This window comes from Periophthalmus magnuspinnatus, chromosome 21 (assembly GCF_009829125.3).
Source record: "Periophthalmus magnuspinnatus isolate fPerMag1 chromosome 21, fPerMag1.2.pri, whole genome shotgun sequence".
NCBI classification, from domain to species: domain Eukaryota; kingdom Metazoa; phylum Chordata; class Actinopteri; order Gobiiformes; family Gobiidae; genus Periophthalmus; species Periophthalmus magnuspinnatus.
In genome coordinates this window covers 19,982,386-20,007,381 of record NC_047146.1, presented here as the reverse complement: position 1 = coordinate 20,007,381, position 24,996 = coordinate 19,982,386, and the positions used below count along the sequence as shown (strand labels likewise).

The 24,996-nt window shown below is 40.3% G+C and overlaps 1 protein-coding gene across 1 annotated transcript in view; it reads left to right on the top strand.

Annotated features, from left to right (window-relative positions):
• Positions 1 to 24,996, top strand: part of LOC117388836 (neuroligin-4, X-linked-like) — a 78,255-nt gene that overhangs the window by 40,012 nt on the left and 13,247 nt on the right. Inside the window, exon 7 of the mRNA XM_033986384.2 lies at positions 2,601 to 2,725. Within this exon, the coding sequence (XP_033842275.2) occupies positions 2,601 to 2,725 (125 nt within the window). The remainder of the gene's footprint in view (positions 1 to 2,600; positions 2,726 to 24,996) is intronic.

Sequence of the window (24,996 nt, the reverse complement as noted above, 5' to 3'; positions counted from 1 at the left end):
TATTGCACTGAAAAACTTAAGAAAAACATCCATCCTTACTGTGAGCAATCTTGCACCTCCACAAACTTGACTGTTATTAGGCCCGGAGGAGAGCCTACTCCTGTTTGTTTCCATGGAAATGTCGTTCTTTTGCCTATAGTCTTCCATAGCGTGGCACAACTTATCTAAAGGTAAAGGTGAACGAATACATTTACATTACCTGTGTTGCCAGTGCCTTACCTGTAGATAGAAGACACATACAAGTCTGTCTCATTCGCTGTATATGGACAAGCCTCATGTGAAAGCTCAGAACCTCCAGAATTCACTCATTGAGCTGCAGATGCTGCACTAGCACTAATTCATGAGTGGCTGCAGGTGCTGGGGTTTAGATAATGACCATTCAGATCAGAGAGAGTCCTTTTAGGTTTAAACTGGATTCTGCGACCAAGCATGGCATTAAATTTCCGCATGAAGGCAAACAGATGACTCCATCTGTTACAGGTTATATCTGATGAGAGGCTCACTGTAAAAAAAGAGGCCCACTAGAAAAAAAAAAAATAAATAAATAAATAAATAAATAAATAAATATATATATATATATATATATATATATATATATATATATATATATATATATATATATATATATATATATATATATATATATATATATATATATATATATATATATATATATATATATAACAGCACCTGTAATTGAATACATTCATGCATGATAGAGTAATCCTGCATCCCCCCCCCCCCCCAATTAATAAAAAAATGAAAATCTGTGGAAAGCTTCTATGAGGGGGCGGGGCCTCCCAATATTGCAGTTTACAAATAACAACATGTAAAATGATTGATTTACATATCTTACAGTTTAAAGCTGTACTTAATATTTTTTTCCATTTATTTGAGCAAAATGTGTCTTGTCCCAGTGCAGATATATTGTGTAAGCAGCTCTTCAAAATTAGTCTACTGCATTCTGTCTGCATCTAATTATAAAGCATTTTAATGTTCAATGGTCAGGAAGTGTGCGTTAGCATACTAGTTGTTGTTAGCTTTACCATCACAATAAAATTCTGCTCTGATTATAAAAGTTGTGAAAGCACTTATAAACTCATCACGGTGAATAATGAGGGTGTTTGGAATACATAAGGTAAGTGAGGAATAGCTTTGGACCACTGCAACCCATTTAAAATGAGCTAGTTCTGTTTTTCACATTTTTATGATAGTAAAAATCAGGTACAACACCTTTAATATACAATACAAGCATGCCAGTCTATCTGGTTAGGATCAGTCTCCTGGAAATGGCTGTACGTGAATGTAATGTCCTCACAAAGCATGGCAAAGCTCTTGTGTGCGTGTATATAGTGTTTGATTGGGGTCCAGGGGGAGTGGGACTTGAGTGGATTCTGCAGCTGTGGTTTGGAGACATTACAAAAAGCACATGTGTTTCCAGAGATGTGTCTAGACCAGTGTCAGTGTCTATTGTGGGAGGGGAAGGGGGAGGGAGGGGTCACGGGACGTAAGGGAAAGGGGCTGTATGCAGGTCATAGAATTGTCAGAAAGTCATTTGCTAAGCTCAGTAGGACCCTTTTTCTGTAGTTGCATTTTTTTTATTGTCAGAATTGAGTTGGCACAGACTCTCAAAAAACTAACACAGTACATTGTGTGTTAAGAGTTAAAGTCATAGTATGTAAATTTCTGGGGGTGGAATGTCACCTGGATACGTTTTATGCCATACTGTGGAATATCATAGCAAAAGGAACATTTCCGTGGAAACAAGCAGGAGGAGGGTTTGGAGTGTTTGGCTGTTCTGGCAGTGACCCCTCATCTGACTCCAGAGTACACAGCTCCATGTGAGAGCGAGCTGTGAACTGTGGGCTAGATCTGATCAGCAAACACTGCTCAGGACATTGTCAAGCACACAACACTGACAGTTCTCTCTCTTTCTCCTCTGCTCTCTCCTCTTCTGACCCTCTCTATTACTCCCCTCTCCCTTCTCTCTGTTCCTTTTCCCTTTTCTCTCTTTCTCTCTCTCTCTGTCTCTCTGACACTCTTTTCTCTCCTCATCCTTATCTCTCTTTCTTTGCTTCTCTCTCCCTTCCTCCCTCTCTGTTCCTTTACCTCTCTCCTCCATCTCCCCCTCCCTGTCTGTCTCTTTAACCTCCCCTCCACTCTCTCTCTCACTGCCTCTCCCTCTCGCTCCCTCTGTCTCTTTTCCCCACTGACCACTCCCTCCTCCTCCTCTCTCTCTTCCTTCGTCTCTCCTCTTCTCCACTGTCTCCCTCCCTCTCTCCCTCTTTCTCTGTATCTCTTTACGCTCCCCACCACTTTCTCTCCCTCTCTCTGTCTCTTTACGCCTCCTCTCCACTCTATCCCTCCCTCTCCCTGTCTCTTTACCCTCCACTCCCTCTCTCTTTGTCTCTTTACCCCCCTCTCCATTCTCTCACTCCCTCTCTCTGTCTCTTTATGCCTCCTCTCCACTCTATCCCTCCCTCTCCCTGTCTCTTTACCCTCCACGCCCTCTCTCTTTGTCTCTTTACCCTCCTCTCCACTCTTTCACTTCCTCTCTCTGTCTCTTTACCCCCCTCTCCCTCCTTCCCTCCCTCCCTCAGGTGCCGTACGTGTTTGGCGTGCCCATGGTCGGACCCACTGACCTGTTCAACTGTAACTTCTCCAAGAACGACGTGATGCTGAGCGCCGTGGTCATGACCTACTGGACCAACTTCGCCAAGACCGGGTAAGCTCCTCCTCCTCTGACGACAGACCAACCCACAGATCAGTCGTAAAACTTGTTATGCTACTGACCATGTTCCTGAAATTGCCACAGGCGCTGCCATTATTATTCCAGATTTAGCATCAGGCTGTTGATCTCTTTATTTATTTATTTAGCAGGGACAATGCAGACAAATATACACGAAACAAAGCTAGTGGCTGATGTAGGGCTGAGCGATATGGGATAAAAACGAATCAATTTTTTCCCCCATGTTGACCAATTGCAATTATCAATTTGATCTTATTGAAAACATAGACTTCAGGCATAGAGAGCAGGTGTCAGGATCACTACAGTTTATATTTTCTAGTTTATTAGTATTAGTATTGATTAGTATCTGAATTTTGATACTTTTGACAACCCTAGACTAGAACTACCCTCCTCTACACACACTCCTCTCTCTGTGCCGGTGTTTCTAAAAGTGCTGTAGCTCCGGGCAGTAAATGCAGAGCGAGCTATCCGATGGTCTCCCGGGACAATAGCGTGGGATAACAGGGTCAGAAACGGCAGGAGCAGAGCTGAGCGCAGTTTTCATCTTCAGGAGCTGCACCAAAAAGGACTTTCTCATCGCATCTCTGTGGTTCAGCGAGCAAACACTACACAGCACAAAACAGCAAAAAGAAACAAGGCTATACTTTTGAGTGTTAAGCGGAGGGGAACACACTATGGGCTTGTATCGATTGAAGTTGGACTGGTTCCTCTAGCTCTAAAGCGATGTTTGCAGCAATACACAATCAGTAGTACTGTTGTTAAAGGGGGCATAATATATAAAACGAACTTTTATGATTTATTTTAATACATTTTCCAGACCAATGTTTAGTTTGTTGGTCTGGACTCAGTGGCGGTCTTCCTCAGAGTGGTCACGCGACATTTAAACTGGGACGAGGGAGCCTTTTTACTCTCACGCACCTGGGATACGGTCCTGGAGAAGCTGGACTACAGATGGCGCTGTTTAAATCACGTGATCACTCTGAGGAAGACCGATAATAGTATTCCTTCATCATTTAAGTGGCTGTACCTAATATTTGTTCATGTATTTTAAAATAAGTCTTGCCCCAGTATGGATGTATTGTAGAAGCGGCTGTTGGGTCAAAATGAGACCGCTGTGTACTGTCTTATTATAAAACATTTATTGTCAGTAAACCAGGAATTGCGCTGAGCATGCTAGTTGTTGTTAGCTTTACCGTGATGGCAAAACTCTGCTCTGGCCTGTGAAAGTTGTGAAAAGTGCTAAAATTGTGAGGAATAACTTTGAACTATATGCAAACCATTTAAAATTAACTAGTGTTTTTCATGCTTTTAGACATTGAAAATCAGATACAGCGCCTTTAAGTTACACAGAGTTGTATTTTAAGCATTTAGATTTATTTTGATTCATTTAAAATCTACATATACATTTTTCACTGCTTAGTCTTTATCACGTCCATCTGCCATCATCTGGTTCCATGAAATTAAGAAGTAGATATGTAATCTGTAAGCGGTGGTTCTAACCTTTTCCTAGCTCTCAAAAAGCCTTTGCACATTGCTAATTTTCACATGCATGTATTCCTTAGACATGTGCACCACTTTAGAACAACTATTTCAGACAGCAAAGCACCTAAGCTCAGCCAACACACACGCAGCATAGAAACGTATCCCACTCTATGTTCCAGGTTTGAATAGTTTCCCTGAATGCGCTGATAAATATTTTTTTTGGCAGTGGTTCTTGTGAATATAAACATGGCGCTGCTATAGCTGATGTTCAAGGTTCAAGGTTTCTTTATTAGTACCAGAGTGTACTATGTTTGCAGAAGGGATCACAGCAGTCCAATAAGATAAAAACTACACAAAATTACACAGATTTATTTATTTATTCATTCAATATTTTACCAGGTAAGTCACTTGAGAACACCTTTTCATTTGCCATGACGACCTGGCCAAGACGGAGCATAATACAGCACAAGCAGAACATAGTGGGTGAGTGGGGTCCATAGTGATAGACCTGGCCTCCTGCAGTAGCTGAGTGGAGTACACCCACCAGTCCACTTGCTCCTTCACCACCTGCTGCAGGGGGTTCCTCTCTTTCAAAATCAGCTTAACATACAAGGCCACAATCACAAAGGACAACAAAAGGCTCAATAAATGCTCTGTAGAAGAGAGTCAGCATGGTGCCATCAATAATAGAGCCTCCCAGCTTCCTTAGACAACCTCACTTTTGTCCTTAAAACTCAAGTTAGTCCGTGATTGTTCCCAGATATTTATAATTGTCCACAGACTCTACAGGCTGTCCTTTGATAATAGTAGGATCCTGCGGCGGTGCCTGTTTCCTGAAATCGACACACATTTTTGGTCTTAGAAACATTTAAAAACAGAAAAGATTCCTCGGTGTATCTGTTCTCATATTTGGTCTGATGTTCGATAGACAGACTGTGCTGACCTCCACTGGCTAAATATGTGTCATCAAGGCTAATATCATCACAGCTCTGGTCGGCTCACATATTTTCATACAAGAACAAGAAGAAAAGGCTGAGCTGTGTGATCATCTTTCAAATACCTTTATAAATATGTTCATAAATTGGGTGATTATCTGATTGGCTCTGTCCATGGGTTTGAGAATGATGAGAAATTAGGACCTTTGGCAGAGCAATTGACAATTTAAATTATTTTGATTAAATCTAAATTGGGAAAAGACTGCAACAATTGAAACTGATGAATACCCCCTCCTGCAAACAGAAAGGAGAAGCCTCACAATCACTCACTCACTTTAAGGAAAATTACCGTAAATTGCCTTCAATAAGACTGTTAGCAACATGATGCTAAAAGTTGTGCTATGAGTCATTTCCCAGTGAGGTTCCTTTGGTTTTCCGATTCTTTTTTCAGGCAAAAGTTTTGTTTCTTTTCATACCTGACAGTTTTGGCTGGTCACTAGCGGTCACTAGAGGCAATCAAAGTACAGAAACCTGCCCACGGGACTATAAACCGGGATGAGGGAGCTTTTTTACTCTCACACAACTGGGATACTTTCCAGAAGAAGGCAAACTGCAGATGACGCTGTCGTCCTGCCTCCTCCGGTATGAAGACAGTGCCAAAACCTTTAAAATGTAAATTAGCTGACTGGACACGTCACAGGAAAATTACGTAACCACCCTGAGAAAGACCGCTAGTGAACAGTCCAAATTGTCAGGTATGAAACCAAACTAAACTTTGGTCTGAAAAAAGAGTCTATTAAAACAGAACATTCCAGGTGAAAGCATGTGTAAAATTAATATTTTCTAGTGATCACCATTGTGGACAAATAGTGATTTCACAGCACAGTGTGTCCTGTCCTCACTGCACCTGTAGAGGTAAAGTTCTTGGACCTCTGCTGGCAACTGTGGCTTTATACAACATGAAATACAGACAAAATGTGTACAAAAGAACTTATGAAGGCTTAAAGGTACCCTATGTAACATTGTGGTGGAGGGTCTGCCAATTGCTTGTCTTCATGGAAATCTTATTGCTTTGTCTTGAATGTGTCACAGTATGGCATTAAACTTATCTATTTCCATGGAGACAAACTCACTTTGTGTTATATATTTATAGGATGTTGTTCATTACATAAGCTTTTTGTCTATTGGTCAATTTGAGGATCTGCAGCGACACATTTCTATACAAAACAAGTCAAGGGCCCTTGATTAATGCACTAGGTACCATCAGAACTCTTTCTTACAGCACTGAAGGAGGTATGCCCGACATCGTGTCTAGCATAACATTAGATTTAAGAGATGTTTATTGCATGGTGCTAATAGCTACATAAGTTGACCTTTCCAGGAGTGACATGTTTAGAGTTGCTGTGCACACAGCCTGATACTGATTTATACTTTCTATTCCATTCATTTTAATGAGGCAGCACAAAAACATACATGTCGTTGTTTGTAGACAGCGCAGGCAAATGATTGTTTTATTTGTTTATTTGCCATCAAGTAACAAAGTCAATATGTAACTTTCAGCTCCATTCCCTATAGTTCACTAACATGCAGCATTTGTGAGGCCTGATGAAATAAAAGCTCAATAAAATTGTCAAACCTTTCTTGCCCACTATATTTTTTATTCTATTAACACAGCTATCAGTATATTCATTGCATGGTCATTAGCTCTTGTGCTAATTTCAGGACTAATTACTACGTCAATAAAGTAACCTAAAGACTTCCACAGCAATGTTCCCTCTAATTTTTCACGAGTCTGAGCAAACACACAAACTCCCTGAGCGGTCCCATGGACGACTGTGAGCGACATCAGACGTGCGCACTGTGGTCATGCTGCATCACATCCATCCAAGTTAAATGGTTTATTAAAAGAATCAAATTACCGCATTTACATTTCTGTTATAAGACTTTTAATTAAGTGCTTTAGCCACTTATACAATGAAAATGACAAAAATCTTGCTCATGACCTGTGTAGTATGTTAATGCTATTGGAAGTATAAATATTTCATTTTAACTATGGAAAAACATGAGCTTCCAACCAAACCAAGACAACTGTAAACTCCAATGTTGAAAACACACTTAACATTTTTATGATAAAGCTCTGACTTGTATTATGAGTATAAGCCATTGTGTGAAGCTTTTGCTTGATTTTTACAACTCATAAACTAGTGACAGTATCAATGACCAATACACACTGAGAGGAATCTGTATCTGCACAGCTGCTCTATTACTGTACTTTTACATATCATATCAAAACACAATATATAATGTGTATTTGTATATAAAATATATTCAAAACAAGTGGTATGGGTCAAAATTAATATATATTTACAAACCACACACTGCAAACAGTGAATAAACACACACACACTTCAAAATGTAAACAAACACACACTGGAAACTAAAAATACACTGTACATGTGACAGTGTGAGTCATTCTGTGACAGAGGTTGGAGGATCATGTCTCGCTTGGACCAACTTCTGTCATTGTGTCCTTAGGAAAGACAATTCGCCCAAGTGGTGTGTGTGTGTGTGTGTGTGTGATGATTGGTGGTGGTCGGGGGAGCGCAGATTGGCATTAGCTAATGCTAATAATTACACATAATACACATTTGACCCACAATTAAGTCAATAGCAGAATAAACCACACTTACCGACCAGGAACAGCATCCAGTCCATCAGCACATAAGGTCCTCTGCTCCTGAGTCCATCATGAGATCTTCACTCGGTTCCACGAACCGCTCCGGGTCCGAGATGCCTCTAGTTTAACTTGTACAAACATCCACAGTGTCCTCGGTCGCGTACTTCCCTTGTTTTGTCCGTTTCGTTATGTTTAAAACGCAAAACTGCTACAAAACAGTGCGTAAAATTGCGCAATTACGCGCGCATAATTTTACGCGCGGATCTTTGCCCAAGGGCGGGCCGTCGGAACGTTAAGAGGTTAAACATTAGAATCATGAGCGACTCTTCACTCCACATCGGCCACATCGGCTAAAACACTGATAGCGGCGCATGAGGAGCCTGTCAATGACGTGGATAAGCTGCGCAAATACGTATGTGTCGTAACGGGTGAGTGTAGCGGACCAAAGGATGCAGACTCTGGGAATATTTACAGGATTTATTGTAAGGATAGGACAAGTACAAACAGCGGGTGATCCGGAGGTGAGCAGGTGAGCAGGAACACAGGAAATACAGGGACCGAGGACATGAAGGGACGACAGGAAGACAGGCAGACCAGATGGGCATAGGGCAGAGCGGGCAGGAGACATCCAGGGCCGGAGCACGACAGGAACACAGGGACGACAGGAATGTAGCGACACGACGATGATCTCGCACTGAGTCTCTTCTCCCAGCTCCTTTTATGCACAGCAGGTGTGTTGATTGCGCTGATGGGCTGCAGGTGCGGGCAGGAGGAGCCAGGAGCCCAGCCCAGATCTGGCAGGTGAGGGAGGGAAGGAGCAGGACAGGAGTAAAACCAGGAGCGGACAGAGCGGATCATGACAGTATGTGAATCACATAATTGGCTGGAGCAGCTCGTCCCCGGTCACACTCACTGACTTACACTGAAAAATAGTGCAGAATGAATTGTTGTGTGTTTATTTTATTTTCAACTCTGGTTTTTGTGCGCAGCGCAGATTTTATGTGCGCGGAGACCGTGTCAGCAGTGCGCAATTGCGCACGCTCGCAGCTTAGAGGGAACAGTGTTCCACAGTGATAATGTTTCCTGATGTTCTGCTGCCCTGACGTTACTCACATGAGGTCAGGTGTCAAAGCAGCCCTTGTTCACTATAAAGGCTTAGTGACTTATAGAGCTGCATAATATATTGCAAAAATATAGCTATTTCAATATTGACTGATATAATAATTGGTATTGCAAAAAAATAAAATAAAAATTTAAAATAATTTTAATTTTATAGAAATGTACTGGTTTAAATACAATGGACAAAAAGGCTTGCCTGGTCAATCCAGAATGACATCTATCAATATTTTTACACAGAGGGACATCCCCACGTCCCCCAAAGGTGATCATACAATCAGATTCGCTTTTTCAGTGACACTTGTGAATTGAAGGCGCTCATTGTTCACCTGTCCCACCTGTCAATCAAACCCATCTGAAAACAGGGAGAATCACAGGTGACCAGACTCATATCTTTGTAGAGTATTGAAGAACAAATAGGTGGATTTTAGTCATGATTTTACTTATTAGAATTGGGTTGGTCTTGGTCAGTCATTTATTTGTTCCCGAGGGGCAGTTTAAGCACAAGTCTGTAGCATTTCAGAGCTAGCTCATTAGCATAACTAGCTCCATACAGGGTTGCCATGGATACAAGAAAAACAAACTGCTCACACGATCCAATAATCCTTAACTTCTGTCCTTCTGAACTGCACATGCTGCACTTCTTAGTTGGTCAAAAATGTAAAAAGTTTAAAAAGTGCTCAATGTGCCAGCCAGTCAGCCACAAGTCCATGGCAGCCATGGAAGTGTACTGTTTTTGGAAAGTTAAATGGCAGGTTGGAATTATTAGGTCAGATATTAGACTTGGGTTTCGTCTCTTAGGTTATTTTGACACAGTTTGATTAGTAAATGAAAGCATGTACATTTTTGTCTTATTTTAACTGAACTTATTGTGTATTACGTATTTAAACTATTACAATAATTATCATTATCACAGTACAAAAATGTTCTCATATTAAGCAGCTCTACTGGCTAACGCTAACTCCCCCTTTGAAAATGCATTAGTGCTCCAGGTACCAGCCTTTTTCAAATCCTGATCCTCATAGAAATGAGTAGAATCCAGCATGTGCGCGGCAATACAGTAGCCCAATTGTCCAACGAGACACGACGTAAGCTAGGAAACATGACTAAGGTATTGCACAATGTACTGTCACTACCTTTTATTACAAATCCTATAAATCTTTAGACCTACAAAGAAACTTTAGTTAGCTTTGATTGCCTCTCCATCCTGTACAGATGTATTCCTCTCTCCTCTGTAAAGCTAATCTCTGCCCGTCCCTGTAACATATATCCACAATACCCACATGCGGCGCCCTTAATCCCATTTCCACATGTGAAAGGAGCAGGGAGCGCTTGATTCACGGTACGGGGACGTCTCACATTCTCACTGCAGACAGCTCACTCGGGTTTTAAAGCACGTAGGGCTCTTCCAAGAGGCTGAAATATAGACCCTGCGCTGGAGCCGAGTGGACTTTATGGGACGCCTGTGAAAGTTGTGATGAATTGTGGGGGATGTAGTTTCAGGACAAGGAGCAGATGGGTGTGGAAAATACTAGAGAGCGCAGATTTGTGCTGGACAGAGCGGTTATTGGGGCAAAGTAGTCCCGAACATAACTACAATCAAATATAGAAGAATGTTGGTGTCTCTTCCTGTTACCTTCTGTCTTATCAGCCAATCACAGGCCGCTACCTTTAGCTCTCAACCAATCATCTCTCAAGCCATTCAGCTCCAACCGTTTTCTGCTCCATATACACCTTACAAATGATAATTCCCTCCCTTTACAACAAAAACAGTCTGATTCTCAGGCATACCCATTCAAATTTGTTTCCATGGTGACCAACACAGCTGTCCTCCGTCACCCCACTCTCTGACAGCTCCGTCCCTCTTGGAGAAAAGCACAGTCTCCTTGAGCCCAGTTAATGTCCTCACTGCAGAACGAACGACCCGCCCTGCCTGAGTAATACTGGCACCTGGCTCTCCACTGCAGCCCGGGGATCCTTCAAGTCAGTGTGCCCCCGTCAAGGTTTCACAAGTGATGGATTTTTACAAAGCTGCCCGAAGATGTAACTTTGTGTGACTTTTGTAACCTCAGCGATCACACTACCATGGTAAAAAAGGAAATTAAAGGAAATGTGATTTTTGTGACAGCTTTGCAACTCTGCGCACTTCAGGACAAAAATGTAGTCTTGGCTGGCCAGACAAATCAAATGGACACTTTTTGTATTGATTACATAAATATATTTTTCAGTTTTTTAAAATAATTCATTGTCTTAAGTTTTGTTTCTGGCTACAGCTTGATGTACAATGCATTAAACCATTTTTACATGGATTTACCACGAACAAGTCTCTGAAATGACAGGTCAGCGCTGAGCAGTGAGAGAGGGACATGAGGGAGAGACTTATTCTAAGTGTGTACAATGGAATACGTGCAGTCAGTATGAGATTGGAGGAAATTCACCTGTGTGCTCAGAGACTACATGTGATTGGGGCCTGGCGTGTGTGCGGAGAGGAGGAGGTGTCGTGTGTGTGTGTCCGGCTGTTATGCCTGTTATTCTTACAAACAGACACAAGGATTCTGAGTCACTGTCCCACATAGACAGCTGGAACGCAGATCCATATACGCTCCTTTATTAGTTATCTACGCAGTTTGACTGACTAGGCCTGGGACTGTATATGATTTTTGGTATGGCTAGAACCAGATATAAAGCAAATTTACAGAAGGGATTTTCCTATCTTGGATATTGACTCAAAGGTTTCGCCAGGAGAGTCTCACTTTAAAGAGGTGGTATTACGCAAAATCGACTTGTTCTCTCATCAAAAACATGCTTGAAGTAGTTTTAGATGTCATCCGTGCAGTCTCTCCCAGGCCCTATTTACTTATTAGTTCGAGCTTATCCAAAGCTTTGGGTAGTAGACCTGTTTTAAAATGCACATAAACATGCAGAAATTATTTTACTTTTTACTTGCAAGTGGTCATTGGGACCCTCTCCTGGCTATTGTGGAGAGTGAAGCATTTTAAAAAGACAAAATAGCAGCATGGCATTTAGCAGGTGATACATAACATGTCAAGTGGCTTAGGGATATATCACTGTTGCTGTGTCCTAAGCCAAGTCGCTTATCCCTGCTTGCTTTTTTGTATGAATGTAATAGGAATGGTATGGTAGATGTTATATGAAGCCAAAGCATTGTTATTCTTATAGACGCTTCTCTGGGAGATAACTATATTCTGATGTAACTGCATGAAACAAGACCATTTTCTTCAGTAATGGCTGCAGCTTGTTTTAGATTAATTAACCCAAAAGTTGGTTCAATCCCTTGCCACTGTCGTTATTGTGTCCTTAGGCAAGATGCTTATGTTTCTAGGTGTGTGATCAAATTGTAAAGAGTGTTTAGACTAATTCATTATCATATAGTTTACTCAAGGCAAATCACATTTCTATTCTATTGTGCATTTAGAGAAAATAAAAGGGTTTGCAAGGATCTTTCTGAAGACATTTATAGCTTACATTCTAGCTCAAGTGAGTCGTATATTGCACCAGTACATACATTTTTCATTAAATTTACACTTGGTAGTATAAGCTGCCATTATCCAATCAGAAAACAGAATAAGCTGCATTTGGGTTACCAGTTTCAACGCTGAAATCCAGTTGGTTTAAACCTAAAAAGACTCTCTGTGATCTGAATAATCGCTACTTAAACCCAGCCCCTCAATAGATCTCAATATTTCACTTGAAAAAAGGGTATTATAGACCCTTCACTATGTTACAAAAAACTGACATAATGCAGCATTAATGTTAGACAAATGCAGATCATTTTACCATTTCTTGCGTTTCCAAAAAAAATGCAACTAACCTAAATTTGGGTTCAGACCAGGCACGCTTAGAGTGTCTGAAGCTGTTTTGGTGCCTACTCTGCATATAACTCAAACATCATTGGAAGCCTCTGCACACTTCACTCTTCCCATTTCTGCTCACAACTGTCACAATTAATCTTCAATAAACGTGTGTGCCAGCGGTGAAATCTGCGTTTGAGAGCCAATTTATTCTGTTCAAAGCGAAGAAAAAAAGTGCCATGGAAAATAGAGTTGTTGAAGACGTGATGAGAGCCACTTTTATCTCACATTCTGACATTAGGGATGAAATTTGGAGGGAAATGTGTAATTGCAATTTTTTTTGACCGATATTTTCAGTCAATGTCCAGGAACTAATGAAGTTGGAGAGATGACTGAAATATGAATAAGAATCCCATGCATTTCAAAACATGTTTGTAGTCAGCTGGACTTCAGACTTAGTAGGTTTTATGCAGAATAAGACCCCATGGAGACACAGGGAGGGCATCTGACACTCAGGGATATTTCAAAACATGTTTGTAGACAGTTTTATGCTGAATAAAATCAATAAATATTACTTTTGTCAGTTTACTTACGAACACATCATAAGTATTATTCTAAATCAGATTTAATTATCTGTGAAAATGTGTAATATTGGAATTAACGGTATGATGGAATTGAAAAGTCCGGGATTTCTACCTATGATGTAACAATCCTGGGGAAATTTAAACTGAAATGAAAACGTGATTTCTGAGGCTCAGACAAGACGACCTTGTAAACAGGCTTAAAGAAACATGTGAATGAAGCTGAAAACTACTCCAAATATGTTTTTGATAGAACAGTATTACAACATGGTTAAAAAAAAATCCATTTTGCATAATGTGTGTCAGTTAACAACCAGAGGATCACATGTTCAGATCGTTTTCGAGTACTTCATGCTACAATGTCTCTAAGTTAAACAATTAAATACAACTGATTTTGAAAATAGGTCATTTGAATTCAAGAATCCCATACATTTCAGAACATGTTTGTAGAGGTCTAAACTACAGGGTTAGCAGCTTTTACATTGAATTAGACCAAGACTCTGCAGAGGAGATAATATTACCTAAATAATTGTGTGTCTCTAATTGTGACCATCATCATCACCATGATCAATTTGTATGTTCCTGGTTTACATAAAAATACAGACTATTTGCCTTGCAGCTGTTTCACTAGGATACATGCGTTGCTGTTGTGTAGAAAGAACTCTCCACTATGGCTGCTCCTCTGTAATTAGCAGTATAATGAACCCAATTGCACCCAGTCCGTAGAGACGCTGGTACAGACATCTGCAGTCTAGACCTACAGCTACATCAGCATCAACACTTTCTTGGTAAAAAATCACATCACGCTGCATATTTTTGTTTATACCTCGAACAGAAAAAAAAAAAATCATATTTAATTTTGCTACAAGGAACAACTCGGAGGTAAGCAGGTAATTACAAAACGCTGCCTGTCAACTGGATATTGCGTGATTAATTAGAATTTAATCAAAACGAAATTGGCTGGTGGCATGTTTACCAAAACGCAAAGACTGAAATTATTTATGTTTGAGAGCTGAATGTCCCTGTGTGTCACATATCCTCCCTGGGTCTCCATGGGGGTTTATTCTGTGTAAAAGTTGCGAACTCTGTGGTTTAAACAAACATGTTCTGAAATGTCCATGTGTGGCGGTATTTTAGATCTGGACAGACATGCTCTGAAATGCATGGGATTCTTGTAACTGAATAAATGCAATTCTTGTAGTTTAAGAAATGCTGGATAAATGAGTTTCATGCCTTAGTGTGGAACATTCCTGGCAACCCTAACCCAGGCAAAGTGATAATATGCAATAGTGTACCCTCAACTAGAAAAGTTGCACAGCACACTTTTAAGAATTATTCAGGCTTAGTAAGGCTCTGGGTACGTTGTACATTGGTTCTCCACTCGTTATTCCATATGTACATGGAAACTCTTTAAGACACACCAGGTGGACTGGGCACGCCCCTGGTGCTGCCTATACATCACATGTGCTGTATGTAGCCAGTGACAGTTTGATCAGAACGCAACTACGAGTGTCTCAGAGCTTGGAGAGATAGTCTCTTCACTCTAGTGTTCTCAAGTGTTCTCTGTCATCTCCAGTGTTCTCAAGTGTTCTCTATCATCTCTAGACTATCTCTCCACTCTGTTACATATTACATAAATACGGGGAAAAGCTACTCCCAAAAGTTCTCCAGCGTCCCAAAACACCAAAGTGATAAATGAACTTTGTACAAATGTGCAATATTTACACATCTTACCAGAACGAGACCACACAAGACGTAAAGGTATGCCCCACCCCCCTATAGGACTATAAACCCCGGCCCTCCATAGGCCCATAAACCCGACAAGACACAAGGGAAAAGGGACAACAGAACAAAGAGAATGGCAGGATATGGCCCTGCAGGACGCCAAAGCCTTGTCATCGACCAAAAAGCAAATTTAGTCCGCAGTGCACCAAACGCGGACAGCAAGACTAGAAAAAAACTAGACTCATCCACAGAAAAGGTACAGCATTCAGCATGAACCAAAAGGGCGTCAAGTTCCCCAACCCTCCTGGTGGAAGTTATGGCATCCAGAAATGACACCTTGAGGGAGAGCCAATTCAACTCTGCCAAATCCAAGTGTTGCTATGGATGCTGCTCCAGGGCCCGAAGTACCACATCAAGAACAACATGAGCTTCAGTGGCAATGGGTGAAACTGTGTCCCATGCTCCCGTGGTACACTGTCCAGGAAGAGAGGTATGAACGAAAACCACGTCATGTGAGGCCACAGTGGGGCGACCAAGATGAGGAGTGACTGCAAGAGTACATACAGCAGACCCATCAGGATGTGCCAGAGCATCCATCCCAGAGTTGTCGTTCATGAGGGAGAAGAACGGGGAACAATGTCTCAACTCCCTAGTGGCAAACAGGTTAATCCTCTCCAGACAACAGCTAGAGGGTGAAGGCCCCACTTGCCCGGTTCTGGACTGCCCCTCTGGTCTTCTGAGTCCTCTGGTAGCTACACCATGAGGAAGTTTTATTTTTAGAAGTGTGCACTAAGAAATCTGGCAACAACACAGGACTTAGCAGGGTTAACCTACTGCCACGATGTACACTGGAGTATCCAGCACCAGCAGATTTTTAGCTTAAACCAGTGCATTAGCCCATGAAACACAGACAATACACCAGTCTGGGAGCTGAGCTACCCACCAATGCTTGAATCCATGTGGAGGTAGATAATACACTAGAGAAGGGTAGGCTACTACCACAAACACGTTAGCCCATGAAACCACAGGGAGTACGCTGTGTGTGTAGTGCGTTGGCCCATAGAACCACGAGCAATATGCTGATCTTAAAACCAAGAGAAGAAAGGAGCCAGTGGAGAGATCCAGGAAGATGCTGCAGGGACAGACGCCCAAAGAAACAAGTGGGTGGATAAACACACACTGCTTGACTTTCTCTCTCAAAATACAAGTTTAGATTGAAGAATAGAATATGTAACAGAGTGGACAGATCATTTTGAAATGATAGAGAACTATGTAATTAAGGGTTCATCGAGAATTATGTCTTTGTTCATGTTTTATTAAGACTAGGATTAAAATTGTACTTATTATAAAGTGTAACCATTACTAGTATAGTGTCTTTAATCATAAGATCTTTTACTATTTCTGCTTTAGATCAAAATCACTCTAAAACTATTCAGAAATGAACCAATTGTTTTAGATTTTTTCTTCAGTTTAAATATTGATATGCTACTAGTTTTTGTATCAATTAGAATTTTGGTATTACTTTTTTTGACAGCCCTAGTTCCTGGACATTGCACTGCACTTGCGCACAGGTTACTGGTGTAACCCCAATAGAAGCACAAGACAAATACAGAGAACAAATTTCCCTGCAGAGACAATCAAATACCTTACCTTAGCAGCACCTCTGCATATTTATGTTTACGCCGCTGCACACTAGACATATCCAATGCTGATACAATAAAGCTCTCCCAGGCTCGCAGGTAATTACTATACCCAATGCACAGAGGAGCCATGCATGCGGGGATCTAAGTTCCCTTTCAATTGTCTGTGGACTCGCTCTGCAGTGCTCCGCGACAGCTCAATTTACCCCGCGCTCCGTGATTGTGCACAGAGGAGACGTGTGCGCGGGCTGTCTGATCGCGGCGCGTGTTTTCAGAAGTGTACAAAGAGATGATTGACAAGGGAGCTGAAGGCGGCCGGAAGAGGCACCAATGCTACGGCGCTGCTGGTGACAGAAAACTGAAGAAAACAGAGGAATACATGTGTCTGTCTGTGGCTAAAAGGATCAGTGAATGTAGTAACACGGTATGACACTAGACATCATGTGGGATGGTGATATATGCTACATTTGACACTAAAGCCTGAGAGACAGATTCTATTGTTGGGGTTTTGGTTCTGGTTATTGTCTTGCTTCGTCATTGTTTAGATCTCTTTAGGTCTGTTTAGTCCTGCTTTAGGCCGGCTAGACCTAGTCACACGCTATGACAGACGTTACAGGTAGATATGCCAAAATAATAATACAAATAATATTAAGTTCACAACCATGTTTTTAAATAGAATTAATTTAGTCTTATTAAAATCAAAGAAAAATATATTTCAATAGTAATTTCCTGAACATAAATAATATATACATTTTAGTATTTGCCATTAATTCCTCTAAAGTCTGAACTTTGTCCTGAAATTTCCTTTTGCCCTGTTTTCCCCAGACCTGATTTAGACCATGTTTAGATGATGATTGACAAGTGAGCTGAAGGCGGCGGGAAGATGCTCTGATGCCACGGCACTGCTGGTGACAGAAAACTAAAGAAACGGGAATAAACGTACCTGTGTGTGGCTCAAAGAATTGGAGGATGTAGTAACACAGTGCTGTTGTATATATTTTCTACCTATAACCCTTTTTTAACTTTGTGCATGCCCTTATTTGTATTTGTATTTATTCAGTGTGTTTTATGTTGCACTTTATCACCGAAGTAAGTTCCTAGTTTGTGAACTGTGTTAACAAGCGATGGCAATAAAAGTCTTCTGATTCTGATTCTGACGAGTATGACACAAGGGATCATGTGTAAGGTATCACACATTTGACTGCTCTGAGCTAGAGTGACATATTCTACAGTTTTACATGTTTGGTTTTCTGGTTTTGAGTTAGTCCTTTGATTTGATATAGTCTTGCATTAGACTAGATTTATACCACAATTGATACATGTTTTAGACCTGCATTAGACCTCATGGTACACAGTTAGACACCAGGCATCATATAGAGTGGTTACAAGTATACACACATTTGACACCAGTGCTGGAGTGGCACTTTCCATCGTTCTCCATGACCATAACTGGTTTGGTCCATTTTTGTTGTCTGGGCCCTCATTCAACACTATAAACCTGTTAAAACCTGGACTTTACCCTGTTTAGTCCTGGTAGCATCCTCTCATTTATTAAGTCCTGATTTATATCTGTTAAAGTTTTGGTTTGGTCCCTGTTTAGTCTTCTTTACACCTGATTTCGATTTCGATGATGATTGACAGGTGAGCTGAAGGCGGCGGGAAGAGGCTCTTAATGCCACAGCGCCATGGGTGACAGAAAACTGAAGAAAACAGGAGAATAAATGTGTCTGCGTGTAACACGGTATGACACCAGATGTCATGTGGGATGGTGATATATGCCACATTTGACACCAGAGCTGGAGAGGCATATTCTATTGTTTACATGCCGTGGTCCTGGTTCTGAGTTAGTCCCATAGTCTGTATATATAAATGGACAAAGCTAACGTGCTGTCTGCTGTGTTTCAAATTGGAAGTGATCATGGCCATGCTTCTGGCTTCATTGACTCTGGCTCCATTTCACTTTACATTGAAAATTGGCAGCCCTCTCTCCGTAACTGCTGCAGTGAGCCTCGTCATTTTGGTCTTAAAATGTTCCTGTTAACCCACTCAACATGATCCTGTTTTTTTTTATTTCACTTTCGTGTCCATAACTCAAGATATGAACATTACTAACAGACAAATAAGGCGCCTTCTTTCCCTGAGGTTGCTCCTTCTAGCATTAGTGACAGGTTTGATTGACCGTGTTTCTAAGTGCCCACTCCCTACTAAACAAGGGATGCAGGCGGGAAGGGGCTGTACCTTCATCAGCCTCGCATTGGATTGTCCCTTTGGTTGCTATGAGACTCTCGGTCGGAATTTCAAATATGGAATTCGGCTCTAAATCGGCCCTGATAACTGCTAGCCTCGACGAGCTTCATTTCACTGGAGCTGAACACTATGAGCAACGTTACACTCCCTTATTCAGCTTCTTCATACACGATATAGTCTCCTAACTTAGTATTGGTTTGTTTCTAGGTTAAATCTGGTTTAGTCCTGTAAGACCTAGTCACATGTTATGACACTCAACGTTAGGTTTGGGTGACAGAAAACTGAAGAAACAGGAGAATAAATATAACTGTGTGTGGCTAAGAGGACTGAACGATGTAGTAACACAGTATGACACCAGACCTCATGTAGACTGGGGACGTATGCATTCACATTTGACACCAGGGCTGAAGTGGCATATCATAGATTTATTGCCACGGAGGAATATCTTCTGTGTAGTACATTTGATACTCACTGTGTAGATTTCAATCAGTTATATTATCTATAGAGCCCTTTACAATACTCACAGTGCTTTCCAATAAAATCAATGCAACAGAAAAGGATAAAACCATGATACAATACAATACAGTAGTTCTTCTCTCAAACAGAAAACACTCTATTCCACCTTCTGATGTCATGTGGTAATACAGGAAGTGCTCCATGGTGTTTTAAACTCCATACACCTTTACTAGAATCATTTCAGCCCTGGAATTGTCAATCTCAACAAAAGGTAAAAAAAAAGTTGCTAACTTGAAAGCTACCGCTTCACAAGGTGGACCAGTTTAGTTTAGTTTGCAAAATTGATTGGAGGATGTCGTAACGCGGTATGACAGTGAACGTTGCGGACAGATGACATGTGCTCACAGTCAACTGCTCCCAATACGTTTGACACCAGCGTTACAGTGGCAGATTCCATTATTTTCAATAAGATCTACACATTTTTTTTTCTAATCGCAAGCGTAGTACTTGTAGTCATCAATATGGCCGTGCTTGTGGTGTAATACAAACATGTGTAGCTAACACTGTGCTGATGTATGTGGAGCGTCTGATTTAGCCAGTGGCAAGGTAAACATGCTGCTAATCAAAACAAAGTACTCCCACTGTGGAATATTTATGGATTTTGAGCAGCAGTAGCTGAGATGATGGAGATGTTGGCCCATTAAACCAATGGTTGAGAGTATGGTTCCTGATATAGACATGCATTTGCTGTTATGCCACTGGGCAAGACACTTTGCTGTGTAAATGTAATCAGTGGTCAAAAATTTGCAACCAGCCAGCTTCGATTCATCGGTGCCTGTAGATACAACATAACATTACGAAGCTGTCCTAACAACATTATAAAGTATTGGAAAATTTAGCTTTTAAAGCAGACCTATGCAAAATCACCTTTTTAGAGATTTTCCCCTCAACATTTAATCACCTGATGTTGTATTTGGAGTTATTTGTGCATGTTTGAGCAGTCTTCAATTTCCTTATTTTCCCTATTTTAAATCGCAATATTCGCACATATTGCGATTTAAAATGTTCAAATTATAAAATAATGATCCACAGGTGTCATAGATACGACACGTCTTTTTTAATCATGGTATCTTTATTCCTTCATCAAAAACCAGGAGCTGTATTTTGCTTCAATTATGAATATATATTTCATCAATACTATTTACTAGGTCCCCTTAGCAGTTTAATCAATTTCAAATTTCCCCTTAAAGTCTCCTACACAGTTTTCAAATCCATAAGTCATCATAAGACTTTTCTGCACTTAAACTGCATTAGAAATAAACCCAAAGTTTACAGTATCAGGAGCCACAGTGGGGCGCAAGTGTCAAAACTGTTGCTGTTGCAAGACACTTCACTCACACTGCATAGTTTGAATGTAGTGTGTGTGTGAGTGTTGGTTAGAGGTGCTGATGGCACAGATTGGTTGCCTTGCTTTTGTCAGTCTGTCCCAGGGCAGCTGTGGCTACAATAGTAGTTTACCACCACCAAGTATGGAGTGAATGAATCTTATGTACTGTATATTGAAAAGCTTAAAATAAGATTATTGGCATTATTATTGAATTGTGTTTTCCAACCATAGGCAAAATTGTAAGCGAGAAAAGATGAAAACTAATGTCAAGGGTACTAGATGAGAAAGGGAAATGTTTTTTTTAAATTTTTATTATGAATGCAATAATATTCTAAAAGAGCAGAATGTCTGTGTGTAAAAGTGCTCCTGACTGAAGAACTCATTTTTGTGAAGTAGAATTTTTCTCCTAATGCTTCATGCACAAAGCCCATTGAGCCCCCAAGCCTCACAGGACAATGCAGGATTATTAAAACTAAAATGGTTAAAAACTTGATACCCAGATACTAATGGCTACTAAACTGATCCAAAAGATACACATTTAAACAAGTTTCGGTACTGAAAAAGAAAATACATGAATAGAAAAAAGTTACATATCTACATAGTTTTAGTTTTATAATGGTGTTCATCTATATCTGAACTAGTTTAAGTCCACATGGTAATATTAAAGAAACTATTATTTCTTCCTGCCTAAAGAGATTTTTTGTTTTTTATCATCTTTGTCAAAACTGTTATCCTGTAGACCGCCTTTTCTTTAGTATCAAATTTGAGTTAAAGATTTGTGACAGCACTAACTGAGTATATTGGAAAATACTGTAAACTAATGATGAGAGAAAACACTAAATGGTCCTTTTTTTTCCACCTTCAAGACACTCAAAGTACTTTACATCAAGGAACCACTCACCCATTCACACACACATTCATACAGGGTGCAAAGAAACTACAGTGTCTTGCCCAAGGACACAACAACAGCATTCATCTGTGAGAGCTGGAATCACACCTCCCACCTGTGGGTCAGTGGATCTGACAGCTGTACCAGTGATGTTTGTGTCGTGAGCAGGATTGAAACTGCCAACCTTCTGGCCAGTGGACACTCTTCATACTTGATAAACAATACTGATTCTGAAACATTAAATCGTAGTCCTTTCTTTTGTATTCCCATGTGTCTTATATCTGTGTAATCCTTAAGTCGTCCAGTATGTTCCATAGTGGTCCATGGGTGTGTACTAGTCTATGTGCCTTATACTTGTTCTGATACAGCTCAAGATCATTCTAAATCTACTCAGGAAAGGTTCATTTCTGTTCTGTGAATGTGACTTTTTAAATATCAATACCTGTTCCAATGAATATCGAATTGCGATATCAGTTTTAGTATTGATTAGTATCTGATTTTCGATACTATTGACCATTTGCCGGAGTAAACAGCCTTTTCTTTAGTATCAAAATTGAGTTCAAAATTTGAGTACTGTGGCAGCACTAACTCAAAACATGCAAGAGTCAGTCGGACATATGTAAACTAATGATAAGAGAAAACAATATTATTAACAATTATACAAGTTGATTTTGCATAACAAGTGTTCCTTTAACTAGTGTTGTCATGATACTAAAATTCCAATCTCGATTTTGATACTAAGGAATAGACTCGATACTCAACACCAATCAAACGATGATAATGAAAAACACTCTTCTTTAGACGATAGAATGTCATTTTCAAACCAGTGTGACGAAACCTCATAAAAGTCAATTTTGCATAACAAGCCCCTTTAAGTGAAGTATTCTTTTAACTCTTGATCAGTATATTATTGATGCAGTTGTGTACCCGTTAGTCCTCTGGTGTCATTACGATCATGCTTTGCTAATTAGCGCCGCAGTAATTAAATCCAGCTCTCAGAAGTGACTGTGTGATTAGACTGTGCCTTTGTTTGGCCGTCTGCGGCGTCCCCAGCCGCGTGCCGTTTCATTAGGATCTGTGATTTCTGTTGTCGGAATTTCAAAGCGGGGTCTGGCGCTCCGCTCGTCTGCTCTAATGGCCAGGGAAACACTGGAGGAATATGGAGAAAATTCAACTCACGTTCAGATAAATGAGCACGATGATGATGGCACATGCAAGAGGGGGAAGAGGAGCGTCGGCCGAGTGAAGTAATTGTAATTCTGAAACATTAAATCGTAGTACTTTATTTTATATTACCGTGTGATCTTATATCTGTGTCATCCCTCAGTCGTCCACGTAGGTTCCATAGTGGTCCATGGGCGTGTACTAGTCTATGTGTCTTATACTTGTTCTCTTCTAAAGTTAATCACGAAAGGTCCATTTCTGTTCTGTGAATGTGACTTTTAGTATCGATACCTTCTCTAATGAGTATCTAGTTTCAATACCAGTTTGATAATTGATAATGATCAAAGACAAACCAGTGTTACATGGACTCCTGTTTCCTTGTTTCTCTGTTTTCCTATTTTCATGTTTATTATTTATTATTTATTATTAGAATCCCCATTAGGTGATCGTAACAGCGAGCTACTCTCTGCGGGGTTCTTCTTTGAAATACAAAACACAAAATATTACATATATTTGTGTGACAGAATCATACAACAGACACACAAACATATCAAACATTCTATTCAATACATACGATACATACAAAAAGCAAGAATATTGTTTCAGTCATTTCAGTCTACACAGATAAGCGGATTGCATTTCATGTACATAAAAGTTATACCTAAGAAACTCTTCAATTGAGTTAATTAAAGTGGAGAAGCATGTACACTCATGAGAATCTAAATTGTTTTCAAACTGACTGTGTAACTGGAGGGTTTTTAGGTGAACTCTTTGTCCAAGTTGAGAAAAGTAAAGAGGCTACAACCCGATCTTGAACTTGTAGCCAGCCCAGATGAGAGTGCATAATATAGTGAGTATAATATATATAGTATCATTTGTGGTATTCTGTTGTTGTATCATGCGGATTACTCACTCACCTCTTTTATTGCACTTTTGGACTTTGCCTAAATGGATTTCCTCAGTAGTTCAACAGTATTTACACCGATAAAAACTACATTGGAAAACATGCGTTTCTTGCTCTGCGCAAGATCTCCTCACCACAGATCTGATCTATAACTTGGCCTGGTGGCGTCATGCTTGTCTCCATTGAGGTAGAAATGAATAATTACACACTGTAGCACACTGTCTCCCTGGAGACAAGCAGGTGGTGAGGCAAAACCTTCACCTGAAAAATTACACATTGGACCTTTAAGGCGTGAAAATCAGCATTCACACCATTTACAACTGTGCAGGGGCGAATTCACCTAGAGGGGCATAGTACTCACTTACATTTACTCTCTTATATTTACTTGAGTAACTTAAATAAATTGTACTTTTCAGAGTACTTTTCTAGCAGCATAATTCAATTCCTACTTGAGTAATATTTTTATTGAAGTAACAGTACTCCTACTTGAGTAAATGTTTTGGTCTCTTCCCACTGTGAGTCTACAAGTGACAAAAGCTGTTGACAATATGAAACGATTTAAACATTTGTGTTTCTTGCACTGCTCCTTCAGATATGATTTAGTTTGTCTCATTTTTGTGTCTGTCCTTTGAAAATACCAGATTTTGTGTCCTGCAAATTACCTTAAGTTACTCTTTAAGTTACTCTAACATGAGTAGAAATACTTTTCAGATACTTTTTTACTCTTTCTTGAGTATTTTCTTGAACCAATACTACGCGTTTCAAATTGTGTACAAATTGCGCTATACAAATAAACTTTCCTTACCTTGTTAAATTTTGGCTACCTGCCTTTGCACACACCTCTTCAAAAGTGGAACTAATCTCTAAACTAGACCTGACCTAGACCAGGACTAAAAGTTCCAAACCACGCAGTATCTCTTTTTTCTGTTCTGTTGTGGAAGTCAGTTTAGATCATATTTCCTCCATTCCCACAACAGTTCACCTCAGAAGTCTCCTTGTAGTGTACTGTTTTTGCCTACGCACTTAGCGGAGATTGCGCTGGTGCCCTGGTGTTTTAGTGCCAGTCTGAAAAGTGGACTTGTTCCTTCTTGAGAATCTTTAACCTGTATGAAAGATGCACACAGGCTGGAGCTCTTCTGCACTCAGACCCACATCCATTAATAACCAGAGCGCTAAGAGATACGCGTGGTGTCCATAAATGAGTAATGCCCTCTTTTGGAGCTTTTTTACCT